Source organism: Crocodylus porosus, unplaced genomic scaffold, assembly GCF_001723895.1.
Source record: "Crocodylus porosus isolate Cpor-Errol unplaced genomic scaffold, CroPor_comp1, whole genome shotgun sequence".
NCBI lineage: Eukaryota > Metazoa > Chordata > Crocodylia > Crocodylidae > Crocodylus > Crocodylus porosus.
Window position 1 is genome coordinate 127,539,272 of NW_017728886.1, and position 20,036 is coordinate 127,559,307.

The following is a 20,036-nucleotide window of genomic DNA, read 5'->3' on the forward strand; positions in this document are numbered from 1 at the left end:
TTAATGAAGATGTTGAACAGTATGAGTCCCAGGACAGAGCCTTGAGGGACCCCACTGGTTACAGGGCACCATGATGATTGACTGCCATCAATCACAACCAAATTGTGATTTGGTTCAAATTCCACTTTGGGCTTTTTGAATGTCTGCACTTAACCCAATGGACTTTTTAAAATAATTGTCTCTAAAACATAGTTTATCACAGGGTCAAACATAATCTGTTGTGTATTGTTTAAGCTTCATCTGAGGAAGAAAATTCTCAAATCCAAGTCTATGCTAGCTACTGAAGTGTAAAAAGATGGGCCCATGCACGTGATCACTTGATTAGTCCACCCTCATTGCTATAGTTCAGCACTATGTTGAGATCATGTGCCTATGTGTTGTATTGTGCATGCTAGCTAAAAACAAAAGCTAGAAGAAAATACACCTACCTAAGAAGTTTACCACAGATGTGGCATGAATGCGTTTGCGTATTGTCTCCAAAGTGTTCCGAGTGACCTTCAACAGGGCATCGATATTGCGGTGATTGAAATGGGAAAGCAATTCATGGGCCTCTTCCTCTACCATTTCCATCTCCTTCCTCTTCCTCTTCACTAAAGGAGAAAGCCCAGACCTAATCTGACTGGAAGTATTGGAGGAAGCCAGTTTGTCCAGTCTTCCTTCCTCCTCTACTGTAAAAACCAAATCAGCGAAGTTAAGTAAGGTAACTAACTAACTAACAACTAGGGGAAAGGAATAGGAATGCAATTGTTCGAAAGCTAGTGAGTTTAAACACCATCTTGAGAAAGAAGTCATCAAGAGTGGATTAATTTCTGGGCCCATTATAGGCCTAGAGAGAGTAGCCACTGCTTTCTCTATGCCCCTTCAATCCTCGTCTTCTCTCTCAAATAGGGCACAAGTTACGCTTATCAGTGGCAGACTTTGACATCAATGCTTCTTCATCAGAGATGAAACACCACTACTCAACTACATATAAAAGCAAGGAGCTGAGATTTACTAGGAATTGAAATCCAATTCAAAATTTTAAAATCATACAACATTCCAGCCAGGGATCTTTAGAAATCAAGACGCTGGGTACTACATTCATTCACTACATTGATACATTAAAGTAAATTAAGAATGAAGTAAAGAATTTTTCAAAACTTCTCTTACCTGCACCTTCGTTCAAATTAGCAGTGAACAGAGGCAGAGTTGATTTCTTGTTTTCTCTTTTAGACTGCATCTCAGTATCCAACAACATGTTTATCAGCTCATTAGCTGCCTCCTCCACCAACGAACTTTTTAAATGTAAAGTCTGTGACCCCCTAACACAGAGCTCCTGTTAAGAACACATCAAATATTGTTCAGTCTGAAATCCAGAGCTTTGTTGCCACACATTATGCCGAGCACTCCCATGGGAGTCAGAAGAACTAGTAGTGCAATGAGGCGCTAATGTAAATCACATGAACAGGGTTGTAAGCCAAAGCAAAATTTACTAATTGGTTGTTTTTAAGCCCTCATCTCTGAAGCTGGATATCTAACAATCTTTTATTTAAAAAGCTTGTATACCTCATATTTGTAGGCCATGTCTTAAACATATAAAGCCTGAAGAGCAAAAAAAGCCAGAAGGGTCACGTAAATCCAATATTTACTTTCAAATAACAAAAGTTCTTAAGGGCTGGATCCATGCTTTTCAATGCACGGTATCAACAGTACCAAGCACAGCAAGATCTGGCTTTTTTAAATAAAATCCAGTGACTTTAACATACATTAATAAGGTGCAAGGCTGAACAATTTGATGTTACTTCCAAGGTTTTTTCATTTTATGTTATAGAAAAACAACACTTCCCAGCTCACAGTAAAAATCCTAATCTGCACTTTCACTTAATACTTGTCATATCTGGATACTTCAACATTTCACAGATTTTTTTTTTCAGTGGGATGCAGATGATGCCAAATGGATAACTTAGTACCCGGAGTTCAAGATGCTCTGTCTATATGCACAAACAGGAGGGATGGTTGTGGGGCAAATCTCATTGTTAGGTTGAAAAGCCCACGTCAGCAACCTACAAAGCAACCCCAGGTCTTTCATCACTAGAACAGGTTAGGCTCTTCACCTGTGTGTTGCAACTATAAGTGGTGTGAGGGGCCTGTCAGATTCTCCTACACCATATTAAAGGGACCTTACATAGAGATTTGTAGGAAGGCTGTCCAGCACATGAGAAATGAGATCCCTCCCATCTCTCCACCTCTAGAACTGGTATATAAGCCACTGAGTACCTGTGGCAGAGGTGAACTTCCACGATTTTCAATACTAGAGTGGGTCTCTTAAGAACACAAGCTCTTATGCCATGAGTAGGAAGTCAAAGACATGGGTCTCTGGTCAATAACAGTGGACTAAAGTTCTCCCAAGACAAATCTGACAGTCTCAAATATTGGGAAATGTTCTAGAGGAGACCCTTTTTCAGATTCCTTTATCCCCAATCCTATCGTATTGTTTTCAGTATTTATTTATTATTCATATTTATTAAGTTTTTCAACCAACAGAGAGATGCCAAAAGACACTTGTCGGCTCCCTCGCACCTCCCTTAGTTCTATTCTCCAAACCAAATAAAGGCTTGACCAGCTTGTCAGAAGAAAGCAGTTACCAACACCAGACACACACCTCCAGTCCTCCATGCTTACTAAAAGGACATTCAAAAGTATGTGTTATGTAAAGCAGACCTTTTCAAGGCAGATAGAGGCAAATAAAAGATGCTGCAATTAATTAAGAGCTTCAATTAAAGTAGTACAGAAGAAGAAAAAAGTCACGCTTTAACTTCTTGGTTACCCAGAAGCTCTGCCAGGCCCTCAAGTACCTTGAATTTGGTGTAGTTGCTCACATTTAAACAGTTCAAAGTTACTATTAAACCATATTGCTATCATCAGTTATTCTCATTAAAATTAGCTAAGACAACTGATAATGATGAATATAATATTTATGTCTAATGAATGCCACAGCATGGTAATTAAGCTACAGCACACTTCACCATAGGATGTGCTAATACATAGGTTTAGCAAGACAAATCTTGTAACCTTAGTCATTTGGAGAAATTCTTCACATGTAAGTGGGTCATCTTCTGGCAGCTTACAGAGCAGCACACTGCTCATTTCTTGAAGAACAACGTCTATGCGGAACTCCACCAAATCATTCACTCTATCAAGCAGAAGCTCCAGCTCAGCTTTTAAAAAAAATCCAGATCAATAGAAAGAGAAGACATTTATAAAGGCCCTCTTAACATGCTTTCCTCGTGCTTTTGTCCTCAACATGTTTATGTGTATTCAACACCACATGATCTCCACTTCCCTTTACACTGCTTGCTTTACTTTTAAAAAGTTAAGACTTGCAGTGACATTTATTTGTGCATTAATCCATTACTAATTTTGGGGGTTTGTTTTATTTGGGTTTTTTTAATATCTAGAATTTTAATGAACGCAACAGGAACTTGCCCTGAAATCTGATTTTCCATACTCAATTCCCAGGGGGGCAAGAAATCAGGATTTTAAGAAATTAATTTGCGACTAGTGCACTGTCTCCAAAAGCTAAAAGGTTTCTTTTTAACCCATATAGCTTAAATCACCATTCATTTATACATTGACATTTTCATAGGACATACTACCTAGCACTTTGGAGTTTCTTTTATTTACAGAAGAAATTTACAAATCACTGATAAATAACAGTTTATGCACACCTGCTGCTCTTCTACAGAATTGAGACAAGGTACTGATAACCAAAAGCTTGTCTGTGTCTATCCCAACCATAAAGTTAGTCAAATAACAGGCATCATAAACAAGAATTTTTCCTCTCTCCTTTCATGCATCCTAATTTGTTGCCACCATTTTAAAGAGGTTTGGAAACTGTAGAACACTCATCATTCTGTTCTCTCGAGGTTTATCTGTCAAGTGTTGTTAACACATTAATTAAGTGCTTAAGAACTCATATAATTTCCATTAAATAACTCAAGTTCCGACATGCACTTAATAATTTCCATGGTGATTTCCTTATTTGTTCAGATGCCAATAGTTTTAAGTGGTTTTAAGTGATCTGAGTGGTTAATGGGACTCGGTACTTCAATGGAACTCAAGTGTCTCTGGGACTGAAAGGTCTTACATATGGACTTTCTGGACAGTCTACAAAATATGCATAACTGCACTACTGCAGATGACTGCATGCAGTACAGCTATGCGCATCATAGACAGCCAATTTTACTTTTTACAATTGTTAAATTTTTGTTTCTGTGGGGCTGTTGGGTTTCTTCTTCTTGTACCAAAATGTAAATATAAGCTACACACATGCAAGAAGCTTGCCAATAGAACTGCATGTTATCTGATTTATACCAATGGCAACTCAGCAAAACAAAAAGTGACTTCACTGTACAGCATTAAGACACATAAAAGATAAGAAGGCAAAGACCCACAGAGGCCTTTGCCTTAAAAGCTAGGTGATGCTGGGGAAGAGACGGTTAAGTTTGATAGTATGGCTTCCCTTTCTCTTATATTTTAAATTTTGCACTCACACATTTAAAGACAGAAGATAAGGGAGCTTTTTCTGGCCTGGGGCATGCTCTACCCTCCAAATAAGATTCCAAATAAGACTGAACTGCATTTCCAGGGAATCTGTCCCTTTGAGGCAACAGTACGTTATGGATGAGAATTTCAACTGGTAAATTTATACAGTGGTATAATTTGTATAAGTAATGTTAAAGATTAGTACTTATACATAACACTGTACCCAGCATTAAAGTAACAAGTCAAAATAAAATAAAAAAAATTCTCAGAGATGGCAATATGCCAGGCTTACCCAATTTGTCAAAAATATTATTTAGGTATCTCTCAATGTTCAGAGAACTCCAGTTCAGTGAAGTCAAGCCAGGATGAATAGCATCATCTACTTTAGCTAAGTGAGGAGCAATTAGTTGATCAATGGGCATTTGTATTTTTGACTTCACTCTCTTGTATTCTACTAGCATCATCTGAAATAAATGAATTAATATCAGTAATTAATATCATAGCAGTAATTAATACCATAAACACAAACTTTTTGCTATGCTAAAAGTTACAACTAGTTACACTGAACACATTTCCTCTGGATGCTTTACTTTATGAAAAACATGTTTTGCAACCATTAAGCAATTTTTTTTCACACTGGCTAAAGCACTGTATTTGTAGAGAAGGCTCATCCTTAAGGATCCTAAAAGTGTTCTACACAAAGGCAGAAAGCACTTTAAAAAAGTTCACTGCTCTTAGCACAGAATATTATACTTAAGTCTGGAAAAGAATTCTCCTAATTTAGCTTCAGAATGATTTTACATGGTCAGCATCAGAGCTGAACTTTGTAAAAGTTAGCCATATTAACCTCCTGGACCTTTTGAAATCAGAACATTATCTTTAAAGTGCACATTAGTCCAGGCTTCTTACCATGAATCTAAATCAAGAGCATCCAACTTGTGATCTGCAAGTGGTTAAAATTATAGCCCACAATGTTTGTCAGCATAGTTGCCAAGCTGCTGCACTAACATGGCCCCAGCATCCAGGGACTGAACACTATCACTGCCTGTTTCTCCCACCACCTTGCCCACTGCCAATTTTGGGCGACTAAATCACTGGCACAGGAAAAGTGGTGGGGTGGGCAGGGAAGAAGTGAGCAAAGTGTCACCCCACTGCTGAAGGTGGATCATCTGGTCCATGGGGTCAAATAACTTGGAAGCTCCAGATCTAAATGACTATACTTGCAATACTGTTATGAGCACCACAATCATATATAGGTCCATGACTCTAAATTTAAAAGTAGTGGTTTTAGGTGTGCTGGCCCCATATATAAGTTCCAAAAAGGTACCTAATTTTAGATTCTAGGACTGTCTTTTTTGTTTTCACTAAAAAAAGAAAGTACTGGCATTTCCTGTGCATCAAAAGGCATTTTTGCCCACTGCTGGAGTGGTGTGCATTTGGTGGCTCAAGTTGCTTAAGCCCCTTGTATAGGTTACATTTATGCTGCAATTAATGTGTTTAATTTATGCCATAATTACATGTGCACCCAATTTAAAGCAACATAAAATGGCAAAGTAGCCACAAAAAAATGATCTACATATAAAATAGAGCTGAGCCCCAATCTAAAAAATTACATGACAAGAGTGGCATGAAAGGAGACACAATGGTTGGGATCAGGGGTCATATCCCATGCTGCCTTTAAATGAACATAAGCCAGGGGCCTTAGTGATACAGCAGTCTGAGATTCAATCCACTTGTGCAAATGGCTAAATGACCCCATCTTCAAGTTTCTGTAAGGTTTATGAAGTTAAGAGGAAACTTGAAAGGGGAACAAACAACACCTACCTTAGGCACAGACTTCTTTCCAAGACTTCTCCTTACTCTCTAGGAAGACTTAGCTATCACAGTAATCCTAAAGTTAAATTCATGTATGCCGTGAACATAATATTAACATCATCACATGCCACAAAACAACACTGACACTCCAGCATGTATAGCACCCAACTAGCAGGAGCCTTATTTTTTTTTTTTTCGACGCTAACTCCAAGAAAGGAGTGACCTGAAGGTAAGTGCAAAAAGCCATATTACACATCAGTATTTTGTTAGTAAATGTAAGGCCAATATTAAAATAGAGTTCAGCTCTGGCAACTAAGAGTCACTGCCTGCTTTAGGAGCTTACAATACAACAATAGACATTCCATCAGCCATTTTCCATCATTGCTCATATCCTTTGGGAGCTAATAACTGTAGCAAGCTACTGAATCACTACTGGAACCACCCAGACTCTCTAAAGAGGTAGATACAAAACACGAATAAAAGTGTTGCAGGGCACTAAGGTGCGCCTGCTCCTTTAAGGGCAGAAGCAGCCTAGCAAAGGAGACTGGCAGGCTAGCCAGGGCTCCACAGCTGAAGGCTGCTTGAGTAACAAGTAAAGAAAAGGTAATTACCCAGCACCTGCAGGCAGTCCATGGAGCACAAACTCAGGGTTTGGGCTGGCAGGGTTCATTTTCTCTCTGACAAGGGCCAGGGGACAAAGCTCTGGCACAAAAGAACTATTTGACATTGTGCTGCCTGCTTTGCTACCTCCCAATGCAGTAACTCTAGGAGAGCTCACAAGGTACCCAAGCCTAGGGGGTATGGCTATCCTAAAAGGTGGGAGTTTGCCCTCTTAATGGATTACAGCACTGCCTTTATTGTTAATGTTATGTTATAATCCTGGCAAGGTTCCTTGGGTAGATGTGGTATCTTTTATTAGACCAACTGAGTAGTTGGGAAAAAGTTCTTAGCAAGCTTTTGGCTGCAGTCACCCTTCTTCAAGCATAGGGAGTCTCTGCTGTTCTGAGATTCCAAGGAATGAGAGAAGCTAAAGGTGTGGCAGGATGTTGGTGAGAATGTAAATAGGTAGAAATTAGAAAAACAGAAGCAGGGAAAGGGGTGGGGGGGAAAGCAGGGAGCCAAAGGTGAGTAAGGGAGACACTACAGTGGTAGTGATTCAAAAGATAGAAAAGAGGCAGTCTGTGTGGCAAGAAGTATGCTGAACCATCTGCCTCACTGTGCCCGACCAAAACCATGCTTTGGGCATCTCCCCAGGTGCACCTACTGCTGACCAACCCCCTTCCTGGAGCATACCCACAAACCTGGGGTAATTGCTGCCACCACCCAGGCTCTGGTCTCTTTTGGGCTCTATGTAGCCTAGGGTACACAGACCCTGCAGGCCTTGGGGGTGCTTCACCCACTGGTAATATTTCTTGGTGCTCCTTATAGCCTGAAGCCACCAAGGATGTTTTTAGGTAGGACAGAATCAGATGACAATCAGCTTAGCTCTGCTAAGAGCAAAAAGGCCTGCTCTACTCCACCTCCCCCCCCCCAAGCATTTACAGATAGGCATGTTGTAACAGGTAGCTTTTATTAATTAAAAAAGGATGAAATGAGAGAGGGGTACAAGACAGGATTATTAAAGAAAACACCTTGAGCAAAACAGAATGGGCTTGTTGGGCCTTTTAAACACAGACCACCAAACCAGGGGGAGGAACTCAATCTGGAGTTCACTCAAGAATTGACTGAGGCCACACATGCACATGCCATGGTCATCATTGGCAATTTTAATTATCCAGACATCTCCTGGGAGGAACACTTGGCCAAGTTGGATCCTTCCTGACTCAGGAAGTATATGGGCCAACCAGAGGTGAGGCTCTTCTAGACTTGGTCCTGGCCAAAGGAGATGACCTGGTGACCAACTTAAATGTAGAGGGAAGTTTGAATGACAGCCAGCATGGCTTCATTGCAGGCAGGTCTTGCCTTACCAACCTCATCTCCTTCTATGACCAGGTAATGCACTACCTGGACACAAGAAAGCAGGTTGATATTGTATACTTAAACTTCCAAAAGGCCTTTGATCTAGTATCCCATAATGTTCTCACAAGAAAATTAGAGGATTGTGGGCTTAACTCCAAAACAGTCAGGTGTGTGAGAAACTGGCTGCAGGACAGGGCCCAGAGAGTTATAGTGAATGGATCTGTGTCTTCCTGGTGAGAAGTGGGCAGTGGTGTCCCACAGGGGTTGGTCCAGTACTTTTCAACTTCTTTATTAATGATTTGGATGTGGGGGTGAAGAGCTTACTGGCCAAGCTCGTGGATGACACCAAGTTATGGGACAGCGTGGTCATGCTTGAAGATAGGCTACAGTTATAGATTAACCTAGACAGGCTGGCAAGTTGGGTGGGTTGGAATCTGATGAAGTTCAACATCTAGAAATTTAAAGTACTCCACCTCAGGATGAGCAACCCCAAGTACTGTATCCAGTTCTGGGCACCACACTTTAAACAAGGATGTGGACAAGCTTGAGTCTCCAAAGAATAGCCACCCATATGATCAAAATCTTACATGACAAGCCAGATGAGGAAAGGCTGAGGGATCTGGGACTCTTCAGGATGAGGGGACATGGCAGCAGCTTACCACTACACTAGGAGAGTACATCAGGGGCTCAGTGAGCAATTGTTCACCAGGCTACCCAAGGGGAAAACTAGGAGTAATGGCCAAAGTCCTGGAAGACTGATTCAGGCTCAACAGTAAGAAAAAACTTCTTCAGTCAGGGTGTTCAGACTGTAGAATAAGCTCTCTCCAGAGGTAGTACAACCACCTACCCTGTAAATCTTCAAGAGGAGATTGCTGGGGTCACCTGACCCCCAGTTCTTTCCTTCTTGGTGCAGGGGGCTGCACCCAATAATTTTCCAAGGTCCCTTCTGGCCTTACAATCTATAAGACATATCGTTAAAGATATGTAACCCTAATTTACTAGCTAAATTACAGGTAAGCTACTTACATATACATTGAGAGAATTCTGGAGGCCTATGCTTTGGCGTGTGTTCCCAAAATGCCTGCTGGAGGAAGCCTCGCAAGACCAGGTGACCTGACCCTTAAATAACTTTTCTGACCTCATCACCCGATTCCAACCAGAAACAAGCATCCTCTGAACACTGCTGATGTAGCCTTATCCTTTTAAAAGTCATCAGCAACCCCTGGTGGAGTAGCCAGTGTCACAAAACTGGTCCTCACATGTTCCTTGGTGGGAAACGCAAGACAAAGGATCTGGATACAGTAAGTGGAGATGGGAGGTAGTAAAGCATACAGCCCCAATAATATACAGCAAAACAGGGAGAGATAGAGGGGATTTCTTCACAGTTGGTGAAAAAGGAAATAGCTGGAAATTAGAAAGACAAAAGGGCAGAAGAGTAGGAGAGGGGAGAGGAGAAAAGGAGAGGGGGAGGGGGGAAAAAAAAAAAAAAAGGTAAGAGGTCAGGTCTGGCAGGTACCTGATGAATCAGATGTCAGGCATGTTATAGCCCAGGGGCTTAGGTTTGTGTTAGTGTTTGAACCAGTGGACTGGAATGAGGCTATAAGGAAAAAAGAGGCCTCATTAGTGCCCAGAGGGGGACACATAACCAAGTAGAATCCCAGTGCCAGACAGGCAGAGTTACAGGAGAGCCAGAGCGCCCAGCGCCAGAGGGGTTCAGCAGACAAGGGCCAGGAACCCAGTGATAAGTAGTGACTGAGAGCTAGTGCTTCAAAAGCTGGGCTCAACACAGTGGGTCTAGGCTACAAGGCCTAGCTATTATTGAAGGGGTAGGGGATGAGTAGGCAGAGACCCCAACAGAGGGAATAATATTCAGGTAACACCTGCAAGGCTTGAGGCATGGTGAAGGGGAGTTTTGGAGCCAGGCAACTGGCCCATAAGGCCTGAGGTGCCCTGTGCAGCACTGTACTGAGCCAGCAAAGGGCTCAAAAGACCAGTGAGCTCGAGTGAGGTTCAGCAGACCGGGACCAAGCAAAAGCCCATGGGCAGCCTCCCAATATAATTTCACCAACAAGACGTGGCAGGTGAGATAAGAGGGTGCCTTCAGGGTGAAGCTTGCAGGGTCACAGAGCCACCAGGGGCATCACAGCCACCCCTGGGGCCCCAGCTCTGTGACAGTGGTGATTTAGCTAGGAACAGGGCCATGCACAGGCAAGAAACCCATGATCCCTGAGAAGGAGTGAATCCTTGGGCCAAGGATTAATTAATTCTATTAATCCTAAAATTAATAGAATCTGCTCTGATGCACAGGGGACCCCAGTCCATGACAAAAAAAAGACTTCATATTTGCCCACAGAAGAGACTTGCATACTATCTGCTGTATTCCAAAAGCTAGTGCAGCAGCTGTACAGTTCTGAAGCAATTCAGCTATGTAGTTCTGGAGGTTATGCTTCTCCAAGGCACACCACTTCTAGAAACTATTGCTAGGTCAACCTGCCATATGGCTATGCAGAGTCACTCTGCTGAAAGCAGACCCAAAACTGTGGCCCAAAAGGATAACTGACTTCCCTAAGGAGCCATGTAATTCTGCTTCTGACTTAGTAAAGTTTAAAAAAATTGTTACCCTTCCCTCCAGCCTTAAGTGCCTTCCTGACAAGACACTTCTTCTCTTGTGCTCAAGTTATATAATAAGCAAAATTAAGTAGCATCTGAAATTCAGCATTAAAAGAAGATGGAGATGAACTAATATTTCCAAAGTATCATCTCTGCTCAAGAGTTTCTCTAATCTTGTTCTACTTTCTTCCAGTAGTGCCTAGATACCTTTAGAGTTGCCATATATAGAAAGTGAATAAAATAACCCTACCTGCAGCTTATTATACTTCTTCTTGTATGAGTCTTGCTTTTGCTGAAGAGCAATTGCAAATGGTGGGATTTCAAGATGCATATGAGCCATACACTCTGTCTCCCTAAGTAGAGTCAATATCTGAGGGTCATAATTTACAAATAATTCTCCTGTCTCTGGCTCTTTTACCAGCAGAGATGCCTGAAGGCCAGCTTTATTTACTTCAACCTGAAGGAAAGAAAAGACAACATTCAAGAAACCTGTCAAGACCAACCAGACAATAATATGTTCCCTATATAGATGCAAATATAAGTGTATACCTAAACTATAAAATTAATAGAATCTGCTCTGATGCACTGTAATTACAGTGCATCAAAGCAGCATCCTTGCATGTCTACAGGCACCCTAAGTAATCTATTGCTCTCGATGTACTTATGCCATAGCTTTTTTTGCAGTATTTACAACACTTCATGTTCATCCAATCTTGCTCATTGGAGCAGGCTATGTTTTAGATAAAAATGTATTTATAAGCAATAATTCAATGTCAATTATCCCATTTTGGGGTACAATATTTCATTTTCACATATAGTGTTCAACAAAGGATTATTCATTCAGTGTAACAACTTACTATATTTATTCCATTCCAAGACAATGTTCCCCCTACAAACATATGAGGCAGTGGAGGGGCAGGCAACTGCTGCTGTTCCAGCTCTGACTCAGAACAGGGGTCAGAACCATGGCTGCTGCCTACCCCCAAAAGCCACCTCTGCCTGTCTCATCTGTCCCCGCTGCTACCACCTGGGCCCCTCCCACATCCCCATCTTCCCCCACGCAGCCTCTGCCACCCCACCTGGCCTCCCCCACCCTGCGCCTGCTGTTTAACCACTGGTTCCTGCAGGATCTAGCCCTACACCTGTAGCAGCAAGGCACTGGTGGCTCCAGCCCAGGTTCTGGGGCCCAGTCAGAGCTGCTATTGCCACAGCTGCAGTTACTGGCATGTGCTCTGTACCCCAGGCTGGAGGCTGGAGCAGGGCCAGAGGGTAAGCAGCAGGGAGAGGCAGAAACGAGGGGGGGGAAAATACAGGCACTGGGTGGTGTGGTGGCAGTAAAAGTGGTGGGGGGAGCAGGCAGCAGGAGCAGGCTTTTTGACTCTCCAGCTCCATCCCCCTAGCCCCACCACCTGCAGCAGTGTGGGGAAATAATTTAAGACAACCCTCCAATCAATTAGATTCCAGACATGGGAAATGATAACAAATTTAATGTTTTCCATGTATAAAATTTAAGTTCTAGGGAAGGTCATAAATTCAGAACCATCTTGAATTCAGGTAGATACAGTATTTAACCCAAATGTTTGCTAAGGAACAGTCAGATTGTAGCTCGTGATTTGTTTGTACCTGTGGAGTTGGTTTGCACATGTTTAGTAGTACCCTTAGTCTTCTAGAAAGTGTGACCTTGTGACCTGGCAACCTATGTATAAAAGTGTGAGGTGTGGTTGAATGGAGTGGAGAGGTGGGAGAGGGCCCCTCTTCCGATAAGTCAAACAAACCCCTCATCACACAGGTGAATGTTGCCATTTGAATTGATTATGATTTGAGATGTGAATGATGGATGGGTGGCAATTGATGGTGATTGGACAGCACAGGGTAACGGGAGATGAGCTGAGTGAGAATGTAATAAGTAACTGTCAGACCAACCGAGCGTGAGAGTGTGGCTCAGAGCGCAAGTGTGGGCATCTGTGAGAGTGGTTGCTGCTGTAATTAGAGAGAGTAAGTGTACCTTGTGAGAGAAGTCCAACAGGGCACAAAGCTGCATTGAGCCAGAGTGAGAGAGAGAGAGAGCGCGAGCCTCAGACAGTCACCTGTCTCTGAATTGGATTCTTTTCCATTGCCTGCGGCAGAATTCAACATTCACCTTCCTGTTACTTGGAATTGATATGACATTGATCTTAGTGCTTGCGGTGTCGTTCTAGTTGTGTGTATGCCAATTTGACCTCAGATCAATGTTGTTTTTCCTCCACTTCTTTTACTTTGCGTTTGTTATTAAAAGATTAAATGAACAAGACTTCTTAAGTTGTTGTCTAATATTTCACACACTAACAAAAGCAAGGCGGGCTCCGTACCCAGCATCTCTGCGGGAGCATGGTGACATTGGTCACCTTAGCTAGCTCCAACCCTTTCCTACCCCCATTTCCAGTCTTGACTGAATTGGGAACTACTTCCCCTCCAATACTGGGTTCAGGTAAAATCAGGTTCAACAGGATGACCTCAGTCTTACGAGTGTGCAGGCAGTCCTCGACTTACAATTTGTTGAGTAATGATGAACAGCATTTACAACATTTGTAAACTGACACCCCAATTCAAGGTTCCAATACAGATTTCACTTTTACAATACTTGACCCAGCTGCATCCAGCTGGTATATCTGTTGCGATGGGAAGATTAGGAGGCAAGAGGCATGGGGGGAGCAGATCAGTGCCCCAGCAAACAAAGGATTGTGGCTGGGACTGGGACCGGGACCAGGGTTTGGATAAGTAGCTAGCCAAAGCAGGGGGCTGCAGTGAGGGGAGTGGGGCAGCTTCCACTGCTGCGCACTACCAATCTGGGAGGGCACAGGGGGGCATGTACAATTGGATCTGCATGGGGTGGGCAGGGCCAAGGCTGCACTCCAGGTGGAAGGTGATGGGAGTGGGGACTTTGCCTTCCCACTGCTCGCCCAACCAAGGTGGGGGGACATGGGACAAAAGACACTGCACTGCCTCAGACAAGCAGCACACAGCAGCAGGAGCTACCCAGGCTGCTCCATGCTTTCTGCTTTGCCCCCACCCCACCCTGTCCCACCCCAGCTGATGGAGCAGCAGCAGGGCATGGTGGAGGCTTATGCCCCTGAATCTGCGCAGGGCAGGCGGTGGAACAGGGCCTATGGGGGGAGGGTGCTGCAGCCACCCTAAAATTCCCCATAGCCCCCATTACCTGCCTGGGAGTACAGCCTAGTTCAGCACCAGCTGCCCCGCTCAGATCCAGGGGCACACAGATCATCTGGGAGGTGCGGAGAAGCTGAGGTGGCTCCTGCCACTGCACGCCACTTATCCAAGGCAGTGTAGCTGGTCTGTTCCATGCCCCCTCCCACCCCGGCTGGGCAAGCAGCAGGAGGGCTTAGCCCCCACTCCCAGCACTGCCATGCCCACTTGGAGTCAGCTGCACTTGCTGTTGCACACTCAGCTGGGGTGGTGGGGTGTGGGAAACAAGGCATAACCCCCACTCCCAATGCAGTTATGCCCACCTGGAGCACAGTGCAGTGCAGCCCCAGCTGCACCTACCTGCACTGATCTGGGGGCACATGCCCCATGCCCTCCCAGACCACTAGTGCACAGCAGCAGGAGCTGCCCCACCCCTTCCCACATCCTGCACACCCCTTACCCCAGCCCCAATCCCTCCCTCGCGGTGGGGTGCTGATCTGCCCCATCTGCCCGTTCCCTCCCCCTCATCACAGACTTACCAGGTGGATGCAGCTGTTTCTAGCATAATAAAGGAACCAATCCCCCATTTGTAACATTGTTCTTATGGGAAACTTGGTTTCAAGTTATGATGTTTTAACTTACAATGCAGTTTTGAGAGACCAATTGTGTCATAAGTCTGAGGGCTGCCTGTAGGGGGTTTTTTTTATTATTATTATTAAGTATGATTATAAATTAAATCAAGGTATTATGCAATCATTAAAGTATATTAAGCAAATCAAGCTACCATAACTTTCATAGAGCAACAACCAAAGTCTCTGCCAAGAGATGGATTACCCCTTTTACCGTAGCTTCACAAAGATTGCCTCTTCTTCCACTTACTAGATGGTATTTTCCCCATTTTCTGCCTGGTACCTCCATCATTCAAAACAAACACTATAGTGCTCAAGGGCACTTTCAGCTTTCCAGTTATTTCATCTGACTATCTCAGTCAAACATCTGTCTAATCTGTTCTTGAGAAATTCCAGAGATGGAGATTCCACACCTTGTCTAAGTTTCAATGCTTAACCACTCTCATATAGTCAGAAAGTTATTCCTAATCTCCAACCTAAATTTCCTCTGCTACAGCTTGAGGCCATTGCTCCTACTCTTGTTCCCTACAGACACAGAAAACATCCCGTCTTTTGTGTAATCATCCTTCTGGTGTCTAAAGACTTATCAAGCTCCTACCCTCCCACCACACCCCAAGTCTTCTCTTCTCCAGATCAACCAGATGAAATGACCCTAGTTCTTTCAGCATTTCCTCATTAAGTTTTGTTTCATAGACCTTGAATCATTTCTATCACTGTCCACTGGACTCTTTTCAAACAGTCTACATCTTTCTTGCAATGTCGGGGATCCAAAACCAGACAGTTCCAGGGGAAGCCTCACCAAGGCCAAATATAGCGAAAGAATCATTTCCCTTGATTTGGAAGAGAGACTCCTGTAATACAACCAGTATTTTATTGGCTTTTTTGTGGAAACAAAGCTTTCTATCGACTCATATTCAGCTTATGGCCTACTGTAAGCTCTGCCCCAGATTTTTTTGTTTGTTTTCAGTACTGGGTCCCAGCCAGTCCTCCCACAATCTTTATTAGTGCATACAATTATTCTGTCCCAATTACAAGAGTTTGCATTTGTCTTCATTAAATTTCATCTGATCGACTGTGGAACATTTCTCCAGACTATTTAGGTCATTGTGGATCTTAGCTCTACTCTCCAGTCTGCCTGTACTTCCACCCAACTTACTGGCACCCATAAATTTACTAAGCATGCACTCAATCCTATCATCCAGATAATTAATGAAGATTTTAAACAATACTAAACCCAGCTCAGACCGCCATGAAACCTTACTTGATACTTCCTGTAACAAAGGGCCTTCTCAGGGCTGATTTGCCAATGCCCCACACCCCTGTTTCTGAGCCAACTGCCTGCCCTATCATCTGCCATGCCTTGTTGTTAATTAATTGATGGTATTAGGCAGGAGGCTACCCATTGTCTTGCCCCAATGCCAGGGGCGCTATCTGCAGCTCCATACCTCCCCTACACTGTAGCCCATGCCTCACAGATGGCATCCAGCTGTTACTCTCACTGGCCCCATACTGGGCCCCAGAATCCTCCTATCAGGATCCCTTCAAGATCCTTCCATTCAGGCAGCCTACCCCACCCTCATTCAGGCTAACTAGCTCCCTGAAACCATTTTACCTTCTTGGGTGTGGTCCCCGCAGGACCTTTGGCCATACGGGCCCTGGCCCCACCTCTAAGGCCAGTCAGAAGCTCCAGGCCCTCCTAAGCTCTGGGTGTCCCTTGTGGTGGGCCCCAGCCCTTTTGACTATCCTGGTCCTGGCTCCAGTATTGACCAGTTGAGGGTACTCTCTCGATCAGTTTGGAGTCTCTCACAGTCAGGCCTCTGAGCCTCTAGCCCCACTCTCACTCCTGGGGTCCACCCCCACTGGACCCTTCAGCAGGTAACCCACCCAGTTGTGGGAGATGGGGGGGTTAAGGTGCTTTGACCTGCCTTTCACTGGGGTAGTAACTGGCCTGGCATTTCCTGTGGGTTCCCGCACTCAGGGTGCAGTTTTAGGTCATACCCAGGACCAGGAGCCTCCAGGCCACCCCCTACAGTTCCTTCCTTACCTCCAGAATAATCCATGAAGCCTTGCAGTGAGGCAATATTACTACCTGGCCTGCCAGCAGCAAAATGCCCTGCTTATATAGGCAAACTTGAACCTAAAAATGGCTGCCGTAGTCAGGCACCTGCTGGCTACCTGGCTCTAGTCTTAAAGTGGCAGGCCCAAACAGTGCCCTGCCATACCTCCTCATAACCAAACAATAAGCCATTCATGACTTCTCACTGAGTGTGAAGATACAAGCAGTTATGTATCTCTCTCAGGGGCAGGCAATTATTTCAGACAGAGGGCCACTTACCAAGTTTAGGAAAGCCATCAAGGGCCACACAGCCCCACCCCTTGATAGTTGCCCCCCCCCCCAGTTGCTATCTTGCAATAGGAAACCCCACCCCCTGACCTTTGCCAGCAGAAGGCCCTCCCCTTGCCCCCAGAAGTACTCCTTTCAGCAAGTGGTTTTGCCATTTCAGAACCAGAAAAAATACCAAATTATATTCTAAAACACAACCATCCATCAATTTGATTTCAAAAAATATTTTTGTCCCGATTTACATGCGTTTGTGTAGTGTGCAAACACTTCTATGTACAACAGCTAACAATGAAATCTTACTCTTGTATATTATGTGGGAGAGGGTGGGGGGGTTGTTGGTGTGAGGAAGGTGTGGGGGGGGGTGAGTGAACATGTGGATATGGGGGGGAGGGTAGCTGTAGGTCTTGGGGCCTGCATGTATGGCAGTGCAAGAGGAGGGGTGCATGTGTATGGTAGGGTGTGCATATGGGACTCACCCTATGAACACACAGTCTCTCTCCCCCTCATTGCTCTCACCATCTCTTGCTCCTGCTCCCTCATTGCAGAGATGCACATGCACGCACCCTCCCACTCATGGCCCGGGAATTCCAGCACAGGCCCTGTGCTCCCATGGTCTGGCAATACAGCCAGCGGCCACATGGTGCTAAAGTGGTTGGTGGGCAGGCAGGGAAGCAGTGAAGGCTGTGGTGGGCACAGGCCTCCAGTTGGGGGTGGCAGGGATGGGAGTGGCAGTGGGAGTGGCCAGGGCCAGGACCAGGCTGGGCTTGCCTTCTGAGTTCTGCTGACTTCCCCTGGGTTCTACTGCCCTTTTCTCCCATCATATTTGACAGGCAGCCAGGAGCAGAGAATTTTTTTTTAAAAAAAGGGACCCTGCAGGCTGGGTACAGTGGCCTGGTGGGCCAGATCCAGCCTGCAGGGCATATTTTGCCCACTGCTGGTCTATCTAGTTTCATCTAGGCTGTGTTCCCTTAGCTTATTAATAAGAATGTTGCAGGAGACAGCGTTGAAAGTCTTACTAAATTCACGGTATATCACACATTCACTGGTCTTCCACCCCTACTCAGAGCCTGTCACCTTAATACCAAAAGGAAATCAAGTTGGTCAGGCATGACTTGCTTTTTTGTGAATCCATGTTGGCTATTGCCAAATCACCTTGTTCTCCACTAGGTACCGTATTTTTCGGACCATAAGACGCACTTTTTTCCCCCCAAAAATGGGGGGAAAACGAGGGTGCGTCTTATGGTCCAAAGGTGTGTGTCCCGGGGAGACGGGGCGGAGCTTGCCCGCGGAGGCGGCGGAGCCCAAGCGGGACACCCGCCGCTTGTTTATGCCGTGTCCCGGGGAGACGGGGCGGAGCTTGTCCGCGGAGGCGGCGGAGCCCGAGCGGGACATCCGCCACTTGTTTACACCGGAAGCCGGCGCCCGTGCCGGTGGCCGGGAGCCGGCAATAAAAATGGCTGGCCACCGGCACAGTCTCTCCTGCCATAAAAACTGGGTGCGTCTTATGGTCAGGTGCGTCTTATGGTCCGAAAAATACAGTACTTTGAAATTGTTGAATAACAAAAACCTGATAAAATAAGATAAGATATGACTTGACATGTTGATCAACTTCTACCACTTCACTTTGTGCTAAAGTACAGGTTGGAAAAGAAGCCATGAGGAGGTTCATTCTTCCTTCTTGTACTGACTACAAAGTATAACCCTTACCTTGTTGTTTCATACACTGGAAGTCTGTATGCATCTCAGACAGCCCCCTAACGCTTAGTAGCAAACAGCAAGGATACAGCTTGCCTGTACTGTGTAGGATGTCTGCCTGTTTAAGAACTGAGCTAAACCTTTCACAAGAATATTGAAGAATGCCTTCAACAACCAAAGTCTGCAAAACGTAGGACACAATGCAGGATACAATAGAGTGCAATAAGCTGCTAGTTTGCCTATTATGGTACCTTGATCATCAGTTTTATTCTATGGCAGCCTGATTCAACTCTAGTGGATTCTAAGTAGCCTATAAAGTTCTCTGAAGTTAGCTGTTGGCCACAGGCCCTAAAGCAACCATATGGCAATGACTATGCCACCTGCCTGGTCATTCCACTACCCACCCAACATTGCCTCAAAAGCTAAAAATTATGGCAGGGTCAAATGCGTCAACTGGAGACATTTGCCATCCAATGACACTCCTCATGCAAATGGTCATCTTAGGTGCTGTTCAAATACAGCATACTAATGCAATAAATCCATAATTTATCATTAACATACTTATATCTCAAATATGCTGGAGACACTTTCACTAACAATCATGGTATCAGATGAACAATTTTACCTGCTGCATCCATCCTCTGTGATAAATAACCTCAAACTCCAAGAGGACTTTTGCTACTTTGTTGTAGTTGCGGATTATGCGCTTGGCTTCCGATGACTGCAGAACGTTGGGATGCTGCTGGAAAAGATCCATTGGTCCCCGGATCCTGTGGAAAAGTTGGCGTGCCCACAAGATCTTACCAGCTATTGGAGGCACATTACGAGCCAAAGGAGGATCATTTTTCTGTTTGGTGTACAACTTAGAGACCATCTCTACATCATGACTATAGTTCAAAAGGATATCCTGGTATTTTTCATTTATACCAAGACTAGGGATTCCTAATCTGTTTAAACAAAAAAAAAAAAAAAGAGAGGATTATCACCTAAAAATTGCAGTGCTTAAGAGACTTTTCAGAATCCGTACTTCTTTCCCCCCTCTCATATATTCATTGGGACACACTCATTTTTATATTCATATCCTGATATTCAAGAAAAACCTTTTACAATACATAGTCAAACAAACTATAGCGAGGGGTTGGATCATGCAGGAAAACAAGGGCACAGACGGAAGCAATAATTTTCACCCAATCTGGTCACAGAAAGTGGTCTATTAGGCATGACCAAACTGCAAACAGCTTTAAAATGGCCAGGTGAAAATCTGCCCCTTCATTACA

The 20,036-nt window shown here is 44.4% G+C and overlaps 1 protein-coding gene across 5 annotated transcripts in view; it reads right to left on the minus strand.

Annotated features, from left to right (window-relative positions):
* The window catches only part of DNAH5 (dynein axonemal heavy chain 5), a 294,998-nt gene that overhangs the window by 181,334 nt on the left and 93,628 nt on the right, over positions 1–20,036 (minus strand). For all 5 annotated transcript variants that reach the window (XM_019541679.1, XM_019541689.1, XM_019541661.1 and 2 more), the window contains exons 14-19: positions 19,385–19,706; positions 11,159–11,365; positions 4,817–4,988; positions 3,052–3,197; positions 1,150–1,315; positions 429–668 (exon numbers count right to left, since the gene is read on the minus strand). In XM_019541679.1, the coding sequence (XP_019397224.1) occupies positions 429–668; positions 1,150–1,315; positions 3,052–3,197; positions 4,817–4,988; positions 11,159–11,365; positions 19,385–19,706 (1,253 nt within the window). The remainder of the gene's footprint in view (positions 1–428; positions 669–1,149; positions 1,316–3,051; positions 3,198–4,816; positions 4,989–11,158; positions 11,366–19,384; positions 19,707–20,036) is intronic.